The following is a 20,069-nucleotide window of genomic DNA, read 5'->3' as shown; positions in this document are numbered from 1 at the left end:
TATTGCTGTAGATTAACATTTATATATGACTGGCACAGGTGGATGCAAAATTTAATGTACTGTATGCCATATGGATGAGCATTTATTTGCCCGTCACTACATGTCAGTGGCAAAGATAGATGAACAAAAATAAAATGTCGTAAATAATAGTTTTCATACAAATAAAGTGAAATTGGCCACTTTCCCAAAGTACACCAGCACTGATTGGGGGTTTCTACTAAGAGTGAAGGGGACAATTTAAGGAAGACATCACTGTAGGTCATATAAATGTACTTTATTACATCGTCATGTAATATAAAAAATAGAATGCATTTGATACAAAAAGAAGACAAGTGATCCCTTTTCAAACACTATCAAACCTGTCAATACGTTATCTTTGGTGAATGCTGGAGTTCTTTGTGTGTCAGGTAGGAAAGTGAAAACTCTCATACAACAAATGTGCATTAGCCCACACAGGCTGTCGTGTCGACGTGATTTTGGTTAGCGGTGGCTTGTACACCAGACAAAACATATTTGACATACAAATTCATATTTCCCTTTATCCCTCAGTTCTTTAAATACTTAATTTTACAAATGATTTGTCCACGCGATGCTACTATTTTGTCCTAACGTTTGATCTGATGGGTGACTAAGCGTTTGCTGTGAGCAACTGATGAAAATGAATGTCATTTTTTCTGAAATCAGCCTTTTTTTTCCCCCGCTCAAAACGCAAAACACAGATGGATACACAAGTTTTGGATTAAATGTACAAACAAAACAGCCTTTTATAAAAGTTTCCACACCCCTGTTCGAATGCCAGCTTTTTAAAATATAACAACAAAATCATAATCAGACCCAAGAAAAAAAAAAAAATCTAAACTTTTCCCCCACCGATTTGGTCTATAACCTGTACAACTCAAGTGGGGCAGGTGAAGTTAGAGTAACGGAAAGAATGTTGTACAAGTGTGCACAACCTCCTATAATTCCAGTTCAGAATGAACCAATCACATTCATTCTCTTGGGAGAGAGCACACACCTGCTACAATTTTAAGTGCCAAGTAAATTATATATGTTCTAGTAGGGTCTTTTATTTTTCTCATATTGGCAGAAGACCGAGGGTTTGTGCTGGCACTGACTAGTATTTGGAACTGTTCTTTTTGTTTGCGCCAAACATACCTTTTGGAACTTTTTTTTTCCCCATCAGACCATAAAATCTCCCCAAAATTTGTGGGTGTGGTCCTGGGGCCTAAAAGCAAAGTGGAGGAACTTATAAACTGTTCGAAATGGCAGCTGGCAGTCAGTGTTAGCACAAAAGCCTCAGTCTTCTGCTAGACAGAAAAATGTCAGGAAAAACCCACTAGAGAAAATCGGAATTGATTTTGGGTTAATCAGAGGTACTTTAAATAGTAGCAGTTGTGTGTTGAGTGTGACTGTAACTGGATACTTCTTAGCACAACCGCATACTAGTTAAGAGGGTGTGCACACTTGTGCAATCACGTTATTTTTATCTCCCCTGTTAAGTTAAAAAAATAAAATAAAAAGGTTCAATTGAGTTATAGGTCACATTAATAGAGCAACATATTGAAATGATTTATCTTGGCCTCATTTTCGTCTATCATAAAAACCTGACATTTGAACAGGGGTGTGTAGACCATATCCACTGTATGTTAACATAACAACAAAAATAAAAAAAAAAACAAACACAAAAGTCATTGTAACAACACTTAAATGTTTTTTGTGTGTACCATAAATGACCACAAGGTTTCACTGCTAGCAGGGGAAAGTTCACATGATCATTTCAGACTAGAATTGTAGAAGTTGTCATGCAATTAGGCGGCCCAAAGTGATCACATGTCCAAACACTCTCCGAGGAACATGGCGTAAACATTGTGTGAATGAAATGTGCAAAGTATACAAAGAAAACAAATCAAATGAAAACCACACATGAACGAGTGTATTCTAACCAGTCCCGTTCGGATGCAGACATCGCAAAACATTTTATCCGAAACGTGTAAGCTTTAATATAAGGCACTTATCGTTGTCTTTTAGTGTCATGCAGCATCATGATGTCAAGTTCAGAAATGTAAAGCTTTCATTGTGCCCCCAAGTTTTTTCCAACTTGAGACACATTAGAGTCCTATAAGTGTAAAAATTGCATAGTTAATATTGTTAAAAATGGAGGGCAGTTGTGATCTACGTGGTAAATGCAGCTCATAAAATACAACTGGATGTCCCTGGAAGCTTTAAAAACATACATATAGTGTTTCACATAAAATCTGGACTCCTTGGTAAGTACATCATACATTACAAAAAATAAAAATGACAAAAATGCCCTTTTGGACATGTCAGGCAACACGCAACTATTTAAAGACCTGTGCCTTACCCAGATGGTCTGGTGAATAGTTTACTGCGTGGTCTCCAAAAGTATGACCGCATTGCCAACAAAAAGCCACAATCAGTGCAACAGTGCAAGTGCAGCGAAACATTTGCACCAGCTGCAAGGTCGTGATCATTCCTTGCACAACATCGGCCAATAATTCAATCTGGATCCAATTTTCTTCAAGAGAGCTTTTCAAAGTGTGAGATGCCAAAGACAAAATACAGTATTTGGAAACCCACAGGATTATTATTATTTTTGTTCTTAAAGTGGGTGGAGAAAATTCCAGAAAATTAGCTGCTTAACAAGGGTTCACACAAGGCTGAGCTGGTTTTATGAAACACAACCGTTTAGGTATCAATGTGCTATGTTTTCAAAAGTTGTTGTCTTAAAATTTCACAAACACGATTGCAATGACTTTGTGTTGCTGAAAGGAGACGGTATTAGAAAATGTCGCAATTTTACAAATGTGCAATTTGAATTCTCCAGCTAAAATGAGACAGTATTACCAAAAGCTGCAAGTTGCGCAGTCATTACATTGAGATATGAATCAAACTGATTAAGAAATTTGCTTGAAATTTCACAAACTTCTTGCGATGATTTTAATTGTCTTGCTAAAATTATGGATTACGTGCAATTATTTTGGCGGTAGAACGACTTTTCGAAACGAAAATTCTCAGACTTGAAATTTTGCAAACATCTAGCAATGATTTTCGATTAATGTTTCTGCAATGAGTGGTAACAAAATATTTGGTTGTCAGAACCACTGTTGGATGTTTAGGAAAAGTCTCTGACTTGAAATTTAAAAAACAATGACTAATGAGTAGTTAAAATTAGTTGGTACTGTATTATGAAAAACGTCAAGCGTCAATATATGTTTAGAAATTTCATAATGATACAATTTCAGTTATCATGTTCCTTAACTGAGATACTATGATGAAAAGCAGTGACTTGAGCAGTCTTTAGTTATTCTGGTATCGGAATCACTGTAAAATGGACTTGCGATTTCACAAACATCATCCAATGAATTTAATTAATGCAAAACTTACTACTACTTTCTTTTGGCGGTAGGCAAACACTTCTGGTGCATTAACATCACATTCTGGGCAATGGCGCCAATGCACCAAAAGTGTTGTCGACATGATTAGGAAACAGGGATTTTTGGGTGCCAGCCCAAATTCTAATTTTAAGATAAACTAGTCGCACCCGTGTATGACTCGCAGGACCAGCCAAGCTATTTTAAAAAAGCATTACTTCTAGTCAGACAAAATGGGGTCCAACAATAGTTGTATGAATTTAGAATGCACAGTATACAGGTGGGGAGCGATGTTGTCTAAGCGGAGGCTCACACTTTGAAAAGCACTGCTCTTGAAACTCCAGAATCATTTTGTCAACATTGCGGTGTTGACTTTGGTGTAGCTGGTGTAGGATGGCTTCAAGCTCAGTTAGACTCTAGGTGCATATGAGTCTGAATGCGTGTCTTTATGTGCCTGGTCAGTGACTGGCAATCAAGCCAGGTTGTAGTCTGCCTTTCGCCCAAAGTTACCTGGGACGGACTCCAGTTTTCACATGACCTGGAACAGGATAAGCGGAAGAAAACAGATGGACGGATGTCCCATGTTGTCCATTAAAGCTGCAGAAGATTCATCTTCCAAGTGCCAGCTGAGGCTGCGATGGTCGTACAAGAGTGAACAGGTCAAGAAGATAAACTAACAGGCACCGTTTCATTTTTTTTTTTTTTTTCCGAGAAGGATGATCGTTTTTTTCAGACGTGGAAGGTAAACAAATCTACAAGCCCAGCTCATCATCCACTGGGACGGACTGAAGCTGAGTCAGTATCTTGGTGTCCCCGTCGATCTCTTCGGGATGACTTAGTGGGGATCTGGTGTCCTGCTCCGGAGACGCGCTCCCCAGAAGCAGCGCCTCGCCACCGGGTAGGCCCAACAGAGACGGATCTACAGGTAGGTCCCCCTTCCCTCGCCCATCAAACAGAGTCAGACCAGCCGAGGTGGAAAGAGGTAGGGGGCTCCAGGCCGACTGGGACAACTGCATGTTGGACGTCAACCCTGATCCGTACATGGGACTGAGGGTGAGCATGCTCTCTGGGGAGAGAGCATTTGGCGTGGTAGGGGCGACTGACGGGTCCAGCGTGGTCGAAGGTGAAATGGTGGACGTCTGGGTGCTTGCACTTCCCGTCTCCGCGTTGTAGTACGGAGCGGGCGCATTGAGGAAGTTCAGTGGAGGCGTTGCAAGGTGGTTGGCGGGCTGATCCGGTGTTGTCGAAAGCTGGGAGGTTAACGGAACGTTTGAAGGGCTGAGACCAAGGCTCACACCATTTGCAGGAAGGGGAGATGAGTCAGGAACTGGTTTCAGAGGCAAACTGGTAAGCTGAAAGCCAGCCGGAATGGTCAGAATCAGCTTCCCTTGCTGGACACTCAAGTAGGGGCTTCCACCAAGAAGAAGGTTACCTACCACAGATGAACATCATAGCTGGTTAGCAATATTAAAATTGCCAGCATTAGTATTTGCATTTATTTGGATCAATTGTGTGTTAATACTGAGAAAATGATGTCACCCCAAAACTATGTGAACTGATCACCCAAGTACTGTAAATATCGTGATGATTAACCTAAACTGTACTACAGTGGAACTTTGATTCAATTGACCCGCAACCAAAAGGCACCCGATTCAACTGATAGAAAATAGTTGTCCAGTGCACTAAAAATGTCCCTTTGTACAAAAGTACTGAAACTTTCCACTATTCCAGTAAATGGAGCTGTGATGCCATCAACAGACAGACCGGTAAGGTGTTTCCAGCTTGCATGCTGTTTGGTCATAAAATCAAAAGACTTTACAGTAGACTAGAGCAGGCTAAAAAAGTATATCAATGCGGCAGCCATGTTGGCAGGGGCCACTGTTGCATCAAAACAATGTATGTACAGACGTGGCGACCATGTTAGCAGGAGAGGGAGTCCCTTCACATGGAACGGAAAGCATGGACGTTAGCTTAGCATCCGCCATATTCACAAAGTGTAGGGGGTATGTGATATAGACCTATTTATACTGTATATCCGTGAGTGTTTTTACTGGAGCGTGTATTGCGCACGTCTCTTGACCATGCTATTTTTTGTACAGTACACCGTTTTTTTTTTTGTAAAGCCCTCTGGCAACTAATCATACCAGATGTGAAAAAAGGAAGTGCCGACATCGCGGCTCATGAATGCAACCAAATGCACGCCATTATCCTCCCCACCCAAGCATCAAAGAGGTACCTTTGGATGAACTTATCTCAGTCACTGCCATTGACGAATTTACTTGTCTTTTCACAGTCCAGCCATTCAATCCCAGGAAACCATTGATACTTTTTTCACATTTGTTCAAACCTCGGGTTAAAAGAGGGTCTGAAAATGTCTGGCAGTGAATGAGTTCAATACTTTTCATACAGTTTAATGCTTTTTTTAAAAATTGAGTTTCTTCCAATAATTATGTACCGTACAGTGCATTATTAGTTAACAGAAAAAGTACAAAATAATTTTGTAATAATAGCCTACTATTGGGTGTTTTTAGGCCACAAAAAAGTACTTCGATGTAACAGACGAATGGGTGTAACGAACAAGCCCTTCCCCCAATTAGTCCGTTAAATCAAGGCTCCACTGTCTAACCTTTCCAGGTGAACTTAACTAGCCTTCTCGAAACTTTTGATTGAGCATAATAAAGGGCTCCTGAGCAAGTTCTTAACGATTGTTGTCCCATCATTGCATTGATGTTCCTGAAGCGGAAAGTCTTTTTAGTCAGAACTGATTCTGTTTTTGTACTGGGAAAATAAATAGTATTTTTTTTTCTGAGCTAGCTGTACATATTGCTCTTTGATTGAATTTGAGTCTTTGAGCAGATGTGCTGCTATTAAGCACCGTAAACATTTTAATCTCTCAGCATTCACACCACACGCATCATCATGTCTGATGAAAACCTTGGATCTCCACGGCATGTGTGTAGCTAAAACAATCTATGGGTTTTCATAGGAAGTCATTATTACATGTCCTTTTTTGGATATGAACGTTCAGGATAACTCTGCCTAAACAATTTAACTGTCCAATTGCACTTGTGGTACCTGGTTGTCATCAGACAGCGCTAATATGCAAGTAGCTTCTGGATTGTGCATTCACCTTGAGGCGCTGAAGGTAGCTGAATGATCCCAGAATTGAGCAGATGCATACCGGTTGTCACATTGGTTGTTGGGCCCACACTCTGAACGGGTCTCAGTTGGTTTATCCTGAGAGGACTTTGATTGATCCCCCCTGCCGCTGAAGCCAGAATCTGCATGGGCACTCCTGCTGAGGTCATGGACAGAGTGGCACTGGCAGGAACCACCTGGGGGAATGAGATGGCGGACGATGTCTGGATGGACGAGACGGGCACAAGCTGGGGCACAGGTAGAGGGACTAACTTTGCTGGCGCAGAGGATTTCGCCTGCGGTACTGGGACCACTTGTGTTGGGGAGGAGATAGACATTAGCTGTGGTGTCTGAAGTTTCACGGGTGAAGGATCGATGGCTTGGGCCCCCAGTTGCTGCGTCACTTGTTGTGGGACAGGGGTATTGGGTACCTGTGAGATGGATACGATGGTTGTGGAACCATCAGCCAAAGGTGTAGAAGCATCCCGCTGCCTGGTCATTGTTGGAAGGCCTTGGAAGTTGATGGTTGGTGACGTGAGAGGGGAAACCGGGACTAGCTGAGAACGTTGGGACATCTGTGCTACGGGGGAGTGCTGAACCAACTGTGATACTGGTATACCCTGGATGGAAGGTACAACCTGGGGCAAGGAGATCAACTGAGGGGTTGAGTTACTGGAGTTGACCAGTGAGCTAGAAGGGTTTATCTGAGGGGCCGAAGTGGCAAAGACAACATATTCTCCTTGCTGACTTGGGAGGGACAAGGCAGAGCTCGAGATGGGCAAGGCTGCTGATGGGAGGGCCTCCTGGCACTGGGGGGTTTGTGTAAGAACCAGCGAAGGAAGGCTGGTTGGCGACAGAGTTGGCGGTGAGGGAGACAAAGACAAAGAGGAGCAAGCTGGCTGGCTGCGCTCTTGTTTTATAATTTCTTCTGGCACGGCGATGAAATCCAACGCATTGCTACCTTGGCTCTTCGATTGCACGGGAAGAGTGATGACTGACGTCGGGTTGGAGACTGGGGAGGTGTTGGTGCTGAGGACAACGGCTGGAAGACTCTTTGGCTTTGTGACCATTGGCGAAACCTGCTGATCTGCCAAGGGGACCGCTTGCTGCGGCCCCTCTGGTTTAGCTAGAACCTGAGCCCCGTTCAGTATCAAAGGCGAGCTGGCCACGTGACTCAAGGTGACTTTCTGGCCATCCCCCACGCTCAGCCCGTTGATGATGACACCAGCGCCGGTACCGGAGATGAGGGAATTACCGTTGAACAGTAATGGTTGGGAAGCTGTCAAGAAGCTGCCGGAGCCATTGACAATAAGCTGACCTGCCGAGGTGCAATTGACAGCCGAGAGTGAGATGACAGAGGCCTTGGAGGTAGCGGGCTCCTTTGCTTTGTCCGGGGTTTCGTCCATGGTGCTCGCCTCATCCTCACTGCTGTGGTTTCCATCAGACTCACTGAAACACCACAGGAACAAACAATGTACTTTTAGAGAGATAGGCGTAAGAAGTAATGTGATTATCACTAAGGCTGGACTCACACTACATGGATCCAGAAAACATGCTTGGAATTGAATATCTTCAGATCAGAATCAGGCCCAGAGACGGGAAATCCAGGACCAGAAAGTAAAAGCGCGGCTTAAACTGAGCTCGTTTACCTGCCGGCTGAGTAGAAGCACCTGTGGCTCAAGACAAACTGTGGCAGGGTTTTTACTTTCTGGACCTGGATTTCCCATCTCTGATAAGGCCTCTTTCAAATGTGGATACAAATCATTTCTGTGCCAATGCAAGTCAAGCGTGCACACAGAACTCGGAGATATCACATCACTGCAAGCCTGACATCATTTGAGTACACCGATTAAAGTCTAAATCACAGCACTAATACTAGTTGCAGACCGTCATCCACTACAGAAAACAAGTTGCAGGCCTGAGAAGTAGAGATTCTTTTTTTGGTACAATGTTGCATTCAATAAACATGTGAATTTCAAAATGTACAACCTCAAACTAGAGAACTGTGTTTCTAATCACACCGAAATTGATGGGCCTTCACACCAGATACAGAAATCTGATGTCTACAATGGCAACACAATCAGTGTAAATCAACTAAAAGATAAGAATATACAGGGAGGTGCAAAAGCAGGTATACAATAGTCGTATATTTAATTTACTGGTGTAAAGATGTCATGTTTCCTCTCTCAGCAAAAGTCAAATGGTAATTGTACAATAAAGTGAACAAGGCTTCCCCCCAAAATGTTTTTTGCATACTAACTCGTTTTTTAACATATTGACTATAATGTAGCTCTGATACTAACACATGGAGGTTGTCAGGCATTTCTTTTATTTACTTTTAGCTGTGACACTTTGAAGTCGGACCTGAAGTTCCAATCGGGGTATTTCCTATGTCCCATTTTTCTGAACTGCAGCATTACATGCAAATTAATTTGCTAGCTATACAAATCAAGTAACAGAACTTTAGGACTTCTAAACCTAAATTGTGAATCATGAACTGTAAAAAAAAAAATGGCCATTTACAGTGTATATTTTTGGATCAGATTTTTTTTCTTTTTCAAGGAGTAAAACTTGGATTTGCACATTGTACATGTCTAGCTCAAGTCTTGTCAGCCAGAGTAGGCCACTCAACTCCACTTCCTTCAATAACTGCAAAACTGTAAATATCAATAATTGTTTTATAAATAGCCTTTTTGTCTAGATTTGGATAGAACAAACTTGATGCCATGTTTGCCAACTGCAACACTAATGCAATTCTTATCAATGAGTCACACTATTAGGTAGACAATCTCTTTTTTTATACATTTTCTATAGCAATAGTCCTCTTTGTAACTGTAAGACAGACATGATGACCACTAGTGCTGCCCATACACCCTCTACTAGTGTCCAATACAAGAGCTTTAATGTAACATCTGCCTGTAGTGTACAAACACACATGACAAACACATTTAGGTATAATGCTGTGCAATCAATACTCAAAGGTGGATTTTCTGATTTAGCTCTTGTATTGGCTCTGCTTAGATTGTGTACCCGGCACTACGCAATCTTGCTGCTTATGAACTAGTTTGGATCCTTCTAGGCTGTTGGTTTTGGGAAAGTACGTCTCTTCCAGACCACCACAAAAACCTTCAACGATAAGATAAGGTTGCTCTTATCTGTTCACACCTTGCCTCGTCTACATGGCGTAGTGCATTGTGTTTTCTTCCAACACATCTAAGTATTCAAGTTAAAGACAAGTTGTCATTACAGTACATATATATATACACCTTTAGAGTTATTGCTAACTATATTAAAACTCTTTTTATAATGAAAAAAATACAGTAACGTTAAAAAGTCTTTATGAAATTGTATACACTTTTTTAGGCATTGAAATCTTTGAATGTTGAACAGCATATTGTAACAAATTGGCTTATCTGTGTTGTGGTCGTATTTGTGTGTTGTTTCCGAGGTTCATGAATGCATCGTACGGCAAGCGAGTGGAGCAGCGGAGAAAGAAGAGCGCGAGCAGTTGTACTTGGATTGATAAAAACGTGATAATTAAACGTGTTCCTGGAAGACGCTACAATATGATAAATCTCGGTATTTAAGTTTGACGTTTTTGCTCCCTCGTCTAAGAAACATTCACAGTCGGATGATGCCGTGCATTGTGTGATTGTAATACATTTTCTTCCTAGTATGTGCACTTTTTGTTATTTTTATGTAAAGTTCAATCAGTACTTCTAATTTTACCAGTGCTTTTTACCCAAGTATTTGTGCTTCTACTTAATAACAGAATGTGAGTACTTTTACCACCGCTGCTAACAAACCCATTTTACACGGTGAAATGCATTTTCTTTCGATATAGCCTGTGCTTTTTTTCACTTTTACCTCCAGTAAATAAAGGAATTGAATTTGTACTTTTACCAATCTTTTTACACAAGTATCTGCACTTCTTCTGTACTTAAGGACAAAGTGTGAGTACTTGTGCCACCTGATTCTCAGTGTGGTACATGAAAGAAAAACTGCATGAATACAGTTCGGTTGTATTTAACTTTTGAGTTCAGTATATTTGTATCTAATCTTTAGAGAGGAAGTCAAATCCATTTTTTTTCTTTAAAAATATGTTTTATGTGGACCTCACAAGTCGAAATATGGTATTGTGATTAATATTGCATTTGTGGAACATGAATTGAGCACCAAAATCCATTTTTTTTTTTTTTTTTTTTAAATCAGTCTCAGGGAGCGGTCATTTTGCCACTTGCTGTGACTGAAAATGATATCACAGTTGTCACACGCGCCAGGTAACGACCAATCACGGCTCAGCTTGCAAATGTCACATGACCAACCCAGAAAACAGTTGAGGCAGGATTGGTCGTTACCTGAGCCTTTAGGCACTGTGATGTCATTTTCAGCAAGTGGTAGTATAAGGCAAAATGGCCACACCCTGAGATGGATAAAAACAGGTGGATTTTGCGGCTTAATTCATATTCCACAAAGGCAATATTAATCAGAATGCTGTGTTTAAATTATTGGAAAGAACATTTTTGAATTGACTTCTTCCGCTTTATGAATTGTTTGTTTTCAATTTTAAATCATTATTCAGGCACACATTTTATTGAATTTTTGTGTGGAAGACATCATTGCAGTGTTGTATTTTCCTATATTGAGGCACTATGCTGATGTTTAAACTGTGCAATGTTAAAGTGGTTGCAATATTAATTTTATGAACACTTAACCCTACACGCTACTGTATTTCAATGTTGGCCATTATGGTGTTACTTGGAAGGGCTAACTATTTGTTTAGCCGATAGGTGGTATAAAACGTTTTCTCCCAAAACATACCCTTCGATATTTGTCATGCTCATGTAGTGTCGTGTTGTGCCAGTCAGAGCAGAGTGTGTTTTTCAGGGCACTTGAGCCATCACGCTTCTCACATTTCATAACAAAGCAACACGTTCTGCTGTCACCTCCTCTACCGTGCGTGCATTGACTTAAATCGGACAGGCTTTGTTTACATACAGGAACAAACGGAGGTCAGCATAAGGTAGGCCGAACTCGAACTCGAACTTAACAATACGGATCCGTGCTCGTGTGTGTTCTTGCCTTTTGCAGTGCGTCCCAGGCGGGGTTCTGTCTCTCTGCCGCCGGTTCTTGAACCAGTTGCTGACCTGTGTGAGGGACAGCCCGGTGACTTTGGCCAGGTTCTTCTTCTCGTCAGGCGTGGGATACCTGTTGCTCTTGTAGCACTCCTTCAGGGCGTTGCGCGATTTCTCCTTGAAGCAGTATACAGTCTCCTCGCCGTCCCAGATGGTCTTGGGTAGCGGAAACTTCTTCCTGAGCCGGTACTTGTCCACGGCGCCCAGGCTACGGCCACGGGACCTCTCCGCCTCCTTGTAGCGAGCTCTCAGGTAGAGGTCCTGCAGGAAGACATGGTTGGACGGCTGGAAGTCGTGGCTCTCCAGCAAGGCGTAGAGCTCCTTGAAGTGTTCCCTGTGGAACGCCACAAGAGCCTGGGCCTTGAGCAGGGTCTCGTTGCCACGTAGCAGCTCGGACGAGGGATGGATGGTGGAGAGGAATCTCCACAGGCGATCCACATTGCCCGCCTGCAGGAGGGCCTCGCACAGACACGAGACCTGCTCCGTGGAAAAACTCACGGCGGAAAGCTGGAAAGTTTGGAGCAGGCGTTCGGCAACTTGCTCCGCGTCTTTCTCGTCCTCCGCGGCGGTGGTCTCCTCTGCGCTATTGTCTGATTGTTCTGTGGACTCCAGAGACAAGGAAGCCATTTTTTACTTGAACTTTTTTTCCCCCTTCCTCCTCCTCCTCCGCCTCCTCTCTCCCCTTTCTCTCCTGCGCCAGTGTAGCCGAGCGTGACAACCAGGCGAGGACGCGCCCCTTTCGCCTCTTCAAGCGCAACAAAAGTTAGTAAATAAGATTGTAAATCATTTGTCCTCCCGCTCAGGTTTTGTTTTACTAGCTAACAATGCGTTTATAAACTCGCGTTCTCCTGTTCCAGTTTTTTTTGCATGTATATAATTTGCATTCACTTTCCTTATCATTTTGCCACTTTATTGGGTGTTTTTGCCAAATAAGATTTTATTTAAATCTTGAGAGTCGTTTTGCTTCAGGTTATGTGGTGTTTGTTTTAATTATGTAACAAAATTGCCTTAATACCATCTATTTTATATGACCTTAACTTATGTTTTGTGTATGTTGCCAAGCTCGTTCACGATATACGTTTGTAATTCTTGTGGAAATATTTAATGGGTCAAAATTCAACCTATTTTTACGGTCGGTTTGTTTATTAGTACGTACAGTATTGTAGGGCGCCATCGAGTGACGTTGACGATATTTACATTTCTCTACTCTGATTGGTTGTCAATATGTCAACGACATGGTAGTAGGCGGTTTTACTTTTGTTTATGTAAAAGAAATGGGACATTTTGCAAAGATATTGAATAGAATTAGAACAAAGAAGGCTTTTGTAATACATAATAATATATTTTCTGAGTAGATTTTATTAGATGGTTTAGATAGTTTTATGTATTTTATTTTATTTTTAAAAAATTCTCGCTTTTCTTTTTCTTTTTCTTATGCTACACAGTTCAAGTGTATGTGTGTGCTGTGATCATTTTGTGGTTCTATGTTGTTAGTGAATTGAGATTGACATTGTTTAATAAAGTAAAAAAAAAAATTTCCACTTCCCGCCCCATCTCAAACCTCATTGGTCCAACTGTTTATGCTCTGATATGATTGGTTGTCTGAATGCTATAGGGGCGGGTAAGGAATGACGGAAACCGGAATTGTCTTTACCAGTCAGTCAGCCAGCACAGCCACATAAAAACAGCAGTTGACACATCGCTTGGGAAGACAGTGCAACGTGACCAGTAGAGTTATCAATTTTGATATACAACGCAAGCGCGGGTGCACTTAAAAGAAACATTTTCGTAAGTAACTATCATTAAAATGAAACCTTTTGTGCATCTTCATTGTTTCTCTGTGCCGATGTTAGCCACCCATATAGCTAACACGTCCTGCGGTTTTTCATTTGCTTTTAGATCTATACGATAGCAAAATGTGAAACGAATACCACTAACACAACTACGGTCGTATGTGTGTGTGAAGTGTGACGTTTGTTAAACAGCAAACTTATACATTTTAAGTTAAAGTGCTAACTAGTAGGCGTTGTCTTCCTTTTCACTTCATTGTGTGAAATGGAGCCTGCCAATGGTTAGCAAAATGTGCAGGTCGTTTAGTTGCCATATATATTGTTTGATTTGCTATGAAGTCTTGTATTAGTATGTTAACGTGTCAATAATTCATTATTTATTTCTTCTTATTCTGTATGCTTAACCAGCATCCCTGTCCAAGCAGTCAAGATGGATGGTTCAATAAGTGTTATTACCAATCCCTCTGTTAATGTGCGCCTTACGACCACCATATCCTCCTTTGAGGTGATGCGAAGGTTTGATAGAGGGATTTCCATTGCAGAACTGAAGGTAAGCCTGTTTCTATAAAGTTGGGTCAAATTATCTGCCACCTAACAACATCCTCAACTGTGTATAGAGATACTGTTATTAATTATTCTCCTTCTTTATAAGGGCAAACTGGAAATGGTGGTGGGTGCTCCCGCCTCCAGCATGGACCTGGAGTTGTTCAGCACGTCGGACAAGTTGTTGCAGAAGATGGAGGACGACGACGCTTTGCTGGGCTCCTATCCTGTGGATGATGACTGCAGAATACATGTAACAGGGTTGTGCTGTGGTTCCAGTGGTTGAGATGGAAAGACAGAGTAGCAGGACAGAGGATAAATAGAGAAAACAGGATAGTTGCTTTGAATGACTGAACAACTCAAGGCAATTTTGACCCATCCATCCATCCACCCTTTATCTATATCGCTTATCCTCACAAGGGTCGCGGGGAGTGCTGGAGCCTATCCCAGCAGTCTTCGGGCAGTAGGCAGGGGACACCCTGAATTGGTTGCCAGCCAATCGCAGGGCACACAGAGACAAGCAAACATCCGCACTCACAATCACACCTAGGGGCAATTCAGACAAAACCGAGATCTTCGAAAATTAGGGCATAAAAAAAAAAAGGTTTCACTGTAGTTTTTTAGTTATTTTGTTGTATTTTATTTATTGAGATACATTAATACAAATTAAATGAGAACATACATGTTAATTAACATTTTTTGGGGGGGCACTCCGAAATGAATGCATTAAATACAACAGGACTCTTGATAATATGATAATAAAAGTGTTATTGTAAATGTATGTATCCTGAAGAAAAATATAAGGTGATCGTTATGTTTTTCAATGAACTGATGGGATTTGGGCGATGATACTTATTACAATTAGCACACGTTTCACTTTTCAGGTTTTAATTCTTTACCACATAGATGTATTAGCTTTCAACATGTAGCTGAGTGTGCTATCCATTTAGGCTGCATGAATATGAAACATTTTTTCTTTATCTCATTTTCCTCTTCAGGTTATTGATCGAAGTGGGGGCCAGTTGGGAGAGTTTAGCGACGTCACCAAAGTGGAGAAGTTTGTTATGTCCGACGAGGCTTATGAAAAGAGATCAGGCAAGTGATCTTTCTTGTTAAAAAAACAATATCAAAGCTAGTACATATAACTTTTTTAACGAAAGATCACCATAATTAGTACATCGGAGCTGCAATAGATTATCAAGGCTTTATCCATCGCGGCTGTCTCTCCGCTTCAGAGACAGCAAGATCCTTCATGAAGAAGCAGTGCCTTGGCCGTTACAATGACGAGGAGATGGCCAAGAAGAAATCCGAGAGCATCGCAAAGGAGCAGGAGCAGAAGGCGGCCGCTGAAGCCATTTCTGTGGGCAGCCGATGCCAAGTCCAAGTCCCTGGGCAGCCCACAAAGCTTGGCACGGTCATGTATGTTGGTAAGGTCGGGTATACACGTAAAGACACTCAAGCTGTTTTTGTCCTGATTTTGCCCCTTCCCGACTAAAAATGTCAAACACTCAATCTAAAATATTGTCCTATAAGATTATCCTTTCTGAGGTGTATTACACCTAGATTTGCCCCGATAATAGAGTCAGACACCGGTCAAAGCTAGGGGTGACCGATATGGGCTGAAAAAAAAAATATATATATTTTTTTTTTTTCAAAAAACTTGATAACAATAATTTGATGATATTCGCAGAACAATTACAGATAGACTGTGTTTGTGAACAATGGGTCTTGTTTATATATTGAATTGCTTAAGACAGTTTATGCAAAACCTAACGATATTCTACGGCAATATTTAACAATTTAAAAGAAACGTATGTTGAGTAAAGTCACATTTATTTATATAGCCCTTAATCACACGAAATTCTCAAAGGGCTTCACATGCCCATTGTTGACAAAATATCAACAACAGCCCCTGATCTTAACCACCAACCAAGGAAAAACTAAAAAAAAAACATCCTGGGAAATATGAGAAACCTTGAGAAGGGATGTCTAGACTTACATTGATTTTTGGAAATGTTTATTTCATTTAAATGTCTCCTATTATTCCATTAAGATATGACATGTATAATGACATTTTGAGCTGCAGTAAGTACTGGTGTACCACTGCCAACTACTAGAGCAATCAGAATGAGAAAAGGTCTTTACTACAGCAATCAGAATGGAATTCTTATTTGATATAAGGTGATTTGTGTGAAGGTGTATTTGTGTCACCCAGCGAGAAAAAAAAGACATCATCATGATGTCTTTTGAAGTCATCATGAGAACACCCATTCTCAAGCATTGGTCACCGTGTTCGGAATAAAGTTGAATAACAAAACTGCAACTTCCCAAAAAGTGCATTTTCCCACTCATTCATCACTGGGATATGTAGACTTGTGACTCCATATTTGGGTGTATCTTGGCGTCACATTCGAGCAATGTTACTGGTTGACTTCATGCTGCCATGGACATGTCCTACTTCAGGCCTCGTCAACTAGTGCGATGACGACTTCACATCTTGTCATGTTACGATTAAAGTCAGTTCATGTTCAATTTCATGATGACTTTAAATCTCATCTTGTCTTTTTTTTTTTTTTTTTTCTTCTCACTGGGTGACACTAATACGCTGTCGTCGATTTGGGCCACATGCTTCACTCTGGAATACAGGCATGTCATTTGTGGACTGTCCTTAACACAGATGGTAGGAGAAATACAGCATCTAGTACTGTTATTACATTGACAACGAATTCAGCCGTGATGTTTTGACAAGACGGTTTCTGAAATTGGCCTACACGTGATATGTCGCAATGTATTTATGATGCAGATTACAAACGTGTAAACTGAATGTTAAGCGAATATCGAGCATCCTGGTTGTCACGTTTAACTTGCTCGCCTAAAGTACAGTGTGTGTGTGTGTGTGTTTGTGTTTGTTTTCTCAACTCGGCGAGGCTTTTCTGAGTGTGTGTGTTTACTTAACTTTTGTTTAGCATGCTTGGGCGGTTGCAAAGTTTTCCTCGTAATCCATATGGCTCGTGGTAGAACAGAATAGCTCTTCACGGTGACCGTTTTGGCACATTTTACGATGTTATTCCCACTGACGTCAGTCTTGTCAACCCCAAACTACTTACTGACCAGGGATGTGGACTTGCGCCTTGCTATGAATTTACCTGCTTAGATGACGGGACACTCCTCCGTAGTCGAAACAGTGTGCTCGGCTGCTAACAGAGTCACGTGACTGGGTCCTGCCCGCTGATTCGGCGAATGTTTATCACTTACTCCGCCTTTGTAGTCTATGCGCATTAAATTGCCGAATTAGGATTTCATTTCATGATGGAAAATTGTCGGTTAGGTTAATGTAACCTCCGCAGACACAGAAATATAAAAGATGTAAATGTTTATACAGTCCAGTTTAACTTAGATTTTGTTACAAAAGACAGGCTTTAATTTGTTATCATAAATCACCCCTCCTCCTCCCGAGTCCTCCCAAATAAAATATGAAATTTCGTGTTTGCTTCGGGCTCGGGCCTGCAAATCAAGTTAATTGGTCGGGGTCGGGCTTTGATACCCGCGGGCCTGGGTCGGGTCAGGCTGGATTTTTTTAGGCTCGATCTTACCTCTACTCACGGCACGTTTCCTCCTCGCTTTAAAAGTGTGATGTCGTACTTAGGCTAGCCTTCACCATGTTTTGTTTATCAAGAAACGTGTATTTCCAGTGGGTTGCGGGCCAAACACCGCACATACACCCCGCATACGCTGCGGTTGAGCATGCGCTTGTATTCGGAATATTCTGATTGCTGGATACATGCACGCATATTCGGGTTGGAAAGGAGTAACCCAGGTATCATATTCTGAATTTTAAAAACCCTAAATAAGGGCATATTCGGGTTATTGCGCGTTAACATGAGTTAAAAACCCAAATACTGCCAATATTCAGGTTTTAAAAGGTTTCTTGGCTGCATGTAAACACAGTCATTTTTAATTGCTACAGATGCTTATGATCTTTTAGAAAAGAAAAGAAAAAAAAAAGTTCAAATAAACGTCTCCGTGAAACGGTAACAAATGGCTCTTTGCTACTTCCGGTGCTTTACAGGAAATCGCACACGAATGTTTCTACATCAGAAGCCTCGGGAATAAGGTGGATGAAGTTCTAAAAAGATATATGTTTAACAGTTTTTGTAGCAGTTTATGAAGGTTAGTGCATATTATGAAGATCTTTTGTGCTTGTGTTTCCAGGCACAACAGATTTCAAGCCAGGGCATTGGGTTGGTGTCAAGTATGACGAGCCTTTGGGGAAGAACGACGGCAGGTTGGAGCGCCGTTCTGCACACATTTCACATGCCTGATTTGTTGTTCTTAAAGTCCTCCTTGTATTTGTCTTCTTCCGTCACAGTTGCGAGGGGAAGCGCTACTTTGAGTGTGAGAAGAACTACGGGGCGTTTGTGAAGCCGCTAAACGTGACTGTGGGAGACTTCCCAGAGGAGGATTACGGTTTAGATGAGATGTAGGACTGTGAGGCGTGAGAGGATATGATGGAAAGACATTGTCGATAACCTATTTACGTTGCTTTTCAAGAGGGCATAAACCACAAACTGGTGTTTGAGTTGACTGCTTTTTTTTTAAATTTAGCTTGAAGTTCATATTTTTGCCAATGCAGCAGAAATAAGAGGCCTATACTGTATGCTCTTGGTTATGCAGGACATGGTTGCGCATGGGATTACTCACTTGTATGCGTCAGATAAACCTGTTCAATTGCACCATTTAAAAAAATATCTTCCTAGTTCTTTTCTTCATGCCAGTGTGTCTGAAATATGTATTGTCAACATACTGTATGTGCAAATGTCACGGCGCCACAGAAAAATACTTGTTTCCAAACAATATTTGTGTGTAAAGCAATTCCGCATACATTAATTCTCCATGTAGATACATTCTATATTTCTCTTATTTTTGTATTAATGAATTCCTCTCATTGAAAACGTTCACACACTCTGTTGTTGTGTTTATTGAACTTCTGCAATGGAGATCTTAAATGTAGCTGAATAATTAATAGGCAAGAATTAGTGCCTGCGTGCTGGAAATGGCTGTTTATTCGTTTTTTTTTATTGTGCAAATTATGGCAGGTTACACTTACACCGCCATAATCTAATCCGATTTCCATACCTTTAACAAGATGGACCTCAATCGTTAAAATGAAGGCATGCAAGATACAGAGGAACCATTTCCCCATTTATGGTCACACACTGGATGGTTTGATCGTAGCACATCATGGCATAATGAAATGTAGTGTAGCGAAGCGGTCAACAAAAAATATGGCGACCCAGCCCGACTCTCTCGCTCTCCATTCACTACTTAAAACATGTGACCCAAGCACCCGCCCATTACCATAGCAACCAAACACCTCGTGACATAATACCGAATTATGGTGGCTACACTCAATTCCATTTTAACCATTCAAAATTATTGGAAATGCAATTAGTGTATTCCATTCCAGCCCCCAAAATTATATGTGTACAAGGGGTGTAACTGTTCACAAAAGTCGCGGTTTGGTACGTACCTCGGGATGGGGGTCACGGTTCGGTATGGATTCGGTACAGCAATAAATCTCAAATGCATAAGACTAGTTTTTTTTCCAAGTTACAATTTAATTTTCTATAAACCAAAAAACATGCCTTTTTATAAAAGCTCAAAATAGAATAAAAACTTGCTTAGGGTTGTTCATGAATAATAATAATAATAATTAAACACAGGAAACCCCAAACCCAACTAGTAACTTTTAACTTCGTTCTAAGAGTTTGGGCGCAGCAAAATTAACCTCATCTATAACAAGTGATGGCATCATTGGTATTCTGCTATCATCAGTCAGCATTCCTTTTACCATATTTACCATAGCTTGTAGTATTGCTCGAATTACTACAGCATATTGTTGTTTTGTGCTATTGTGCTACTCTTTCTGATGTGCCTGCCTTCGCCTCGATTGGCCTGCCACCAGTTCAGGATTACCTCGCCTCTCGCCCCAAATCAGATGAACCTCGCCTCTCGCCCTAAATCAGATGAGCACGCCCGTACTCGGGCCGAGCGAGGATAAGTGGTACACA

The 20,069-nt window shown here is 41.3% G+C and overlaps 2 protein-coding genes across 3 annotated transcripts; one reads left to right on the top strand and one right to left on the bottom strand.

The window, feature by feature from the left end:
* Positions 1 to 253: 253 nt before the first annotated feature.
* On the bottom strand, positions 254 to 12,551 carry six5 (SIX homeobox 5). Its single transcript, XM_086036919.1, has 3 exons — positions 11,613 to 12,551; positions 6,523 to 7,979; positions 254 to 4,824 (listed from the first exon to the last, which is right to left on the bottom strand). The coding sequence occupies exons 1-3, from the start codon at positions 12,290 to 12,292 to the stop codon at positions 4,145 to 4,147; spliced, it is 2,817 nt and encodes a 938-aa protein (XP_085893045.1). The 5' UTR covers positions 12,293 to 12,551; the 3' UTR covers positions 254 to 4,144.
* tbcb (tubulin folding cofactor B) lies at positions 12,165 to 18,963 on the top strand. 2 transcript variants are annotated; one of them, XM_086036923.1, is made up of 7 exons: positions 12,165 to 12,427; positions 13,864 to 14,005; positions 14,108 to 14,251; positions 14,997 to 15,093; positions 15,234 to 15,425; positions 18,211 to 18,283; positions 18,368 to 18,963. In XM_086036923.1, exons 2-7 carry the CDS (start codon positions 13,886 to 13,888, stop codon positions 18,480 to 18,482), a joined length of 741 nt encoding a protein of 246 aa, XP_085893049.1. In that variant the 5' UTR covers positions 12,165 to 12,427; positions 13,864 to 13,885; the 3' UTR covers positions 18,483 to 18,963. The 2 variants fall into 2 exon arrangements, with proteins under 2 accessions (XP_085893049.1, XP_085893048.1); XM_086036922.1 differs by lacking the exon at positions 12,165 to 12,427 and adding an exon at positions 13,294 to 13,453.
* The last annotated feature ends 1,106 nt before the right edge of the window (positions 18,964 to 20,069 follow it).

The sequence above is a fragment of the Filicampus tigris genome, chromosome 7 (genome assembly GCF_054856515.1).
Source record: "Filicampus tigris isolate MCC_2025a chromosome 7, RoL_Ftig_1.0, whole genome shotgun sequence".
NCBI classification, from domain to species: Eukaryota; Metazoa; Chordata; class Actinopteri; order Syngnathiformes; family Syngnathidae; genus Filicampus; species Filicampus tigris.
The sequence above is the reverse complement of the archived record's forward strand: the minus strand, read 5'-3'. Positions and strand labels throughout refer to the sequence as shown.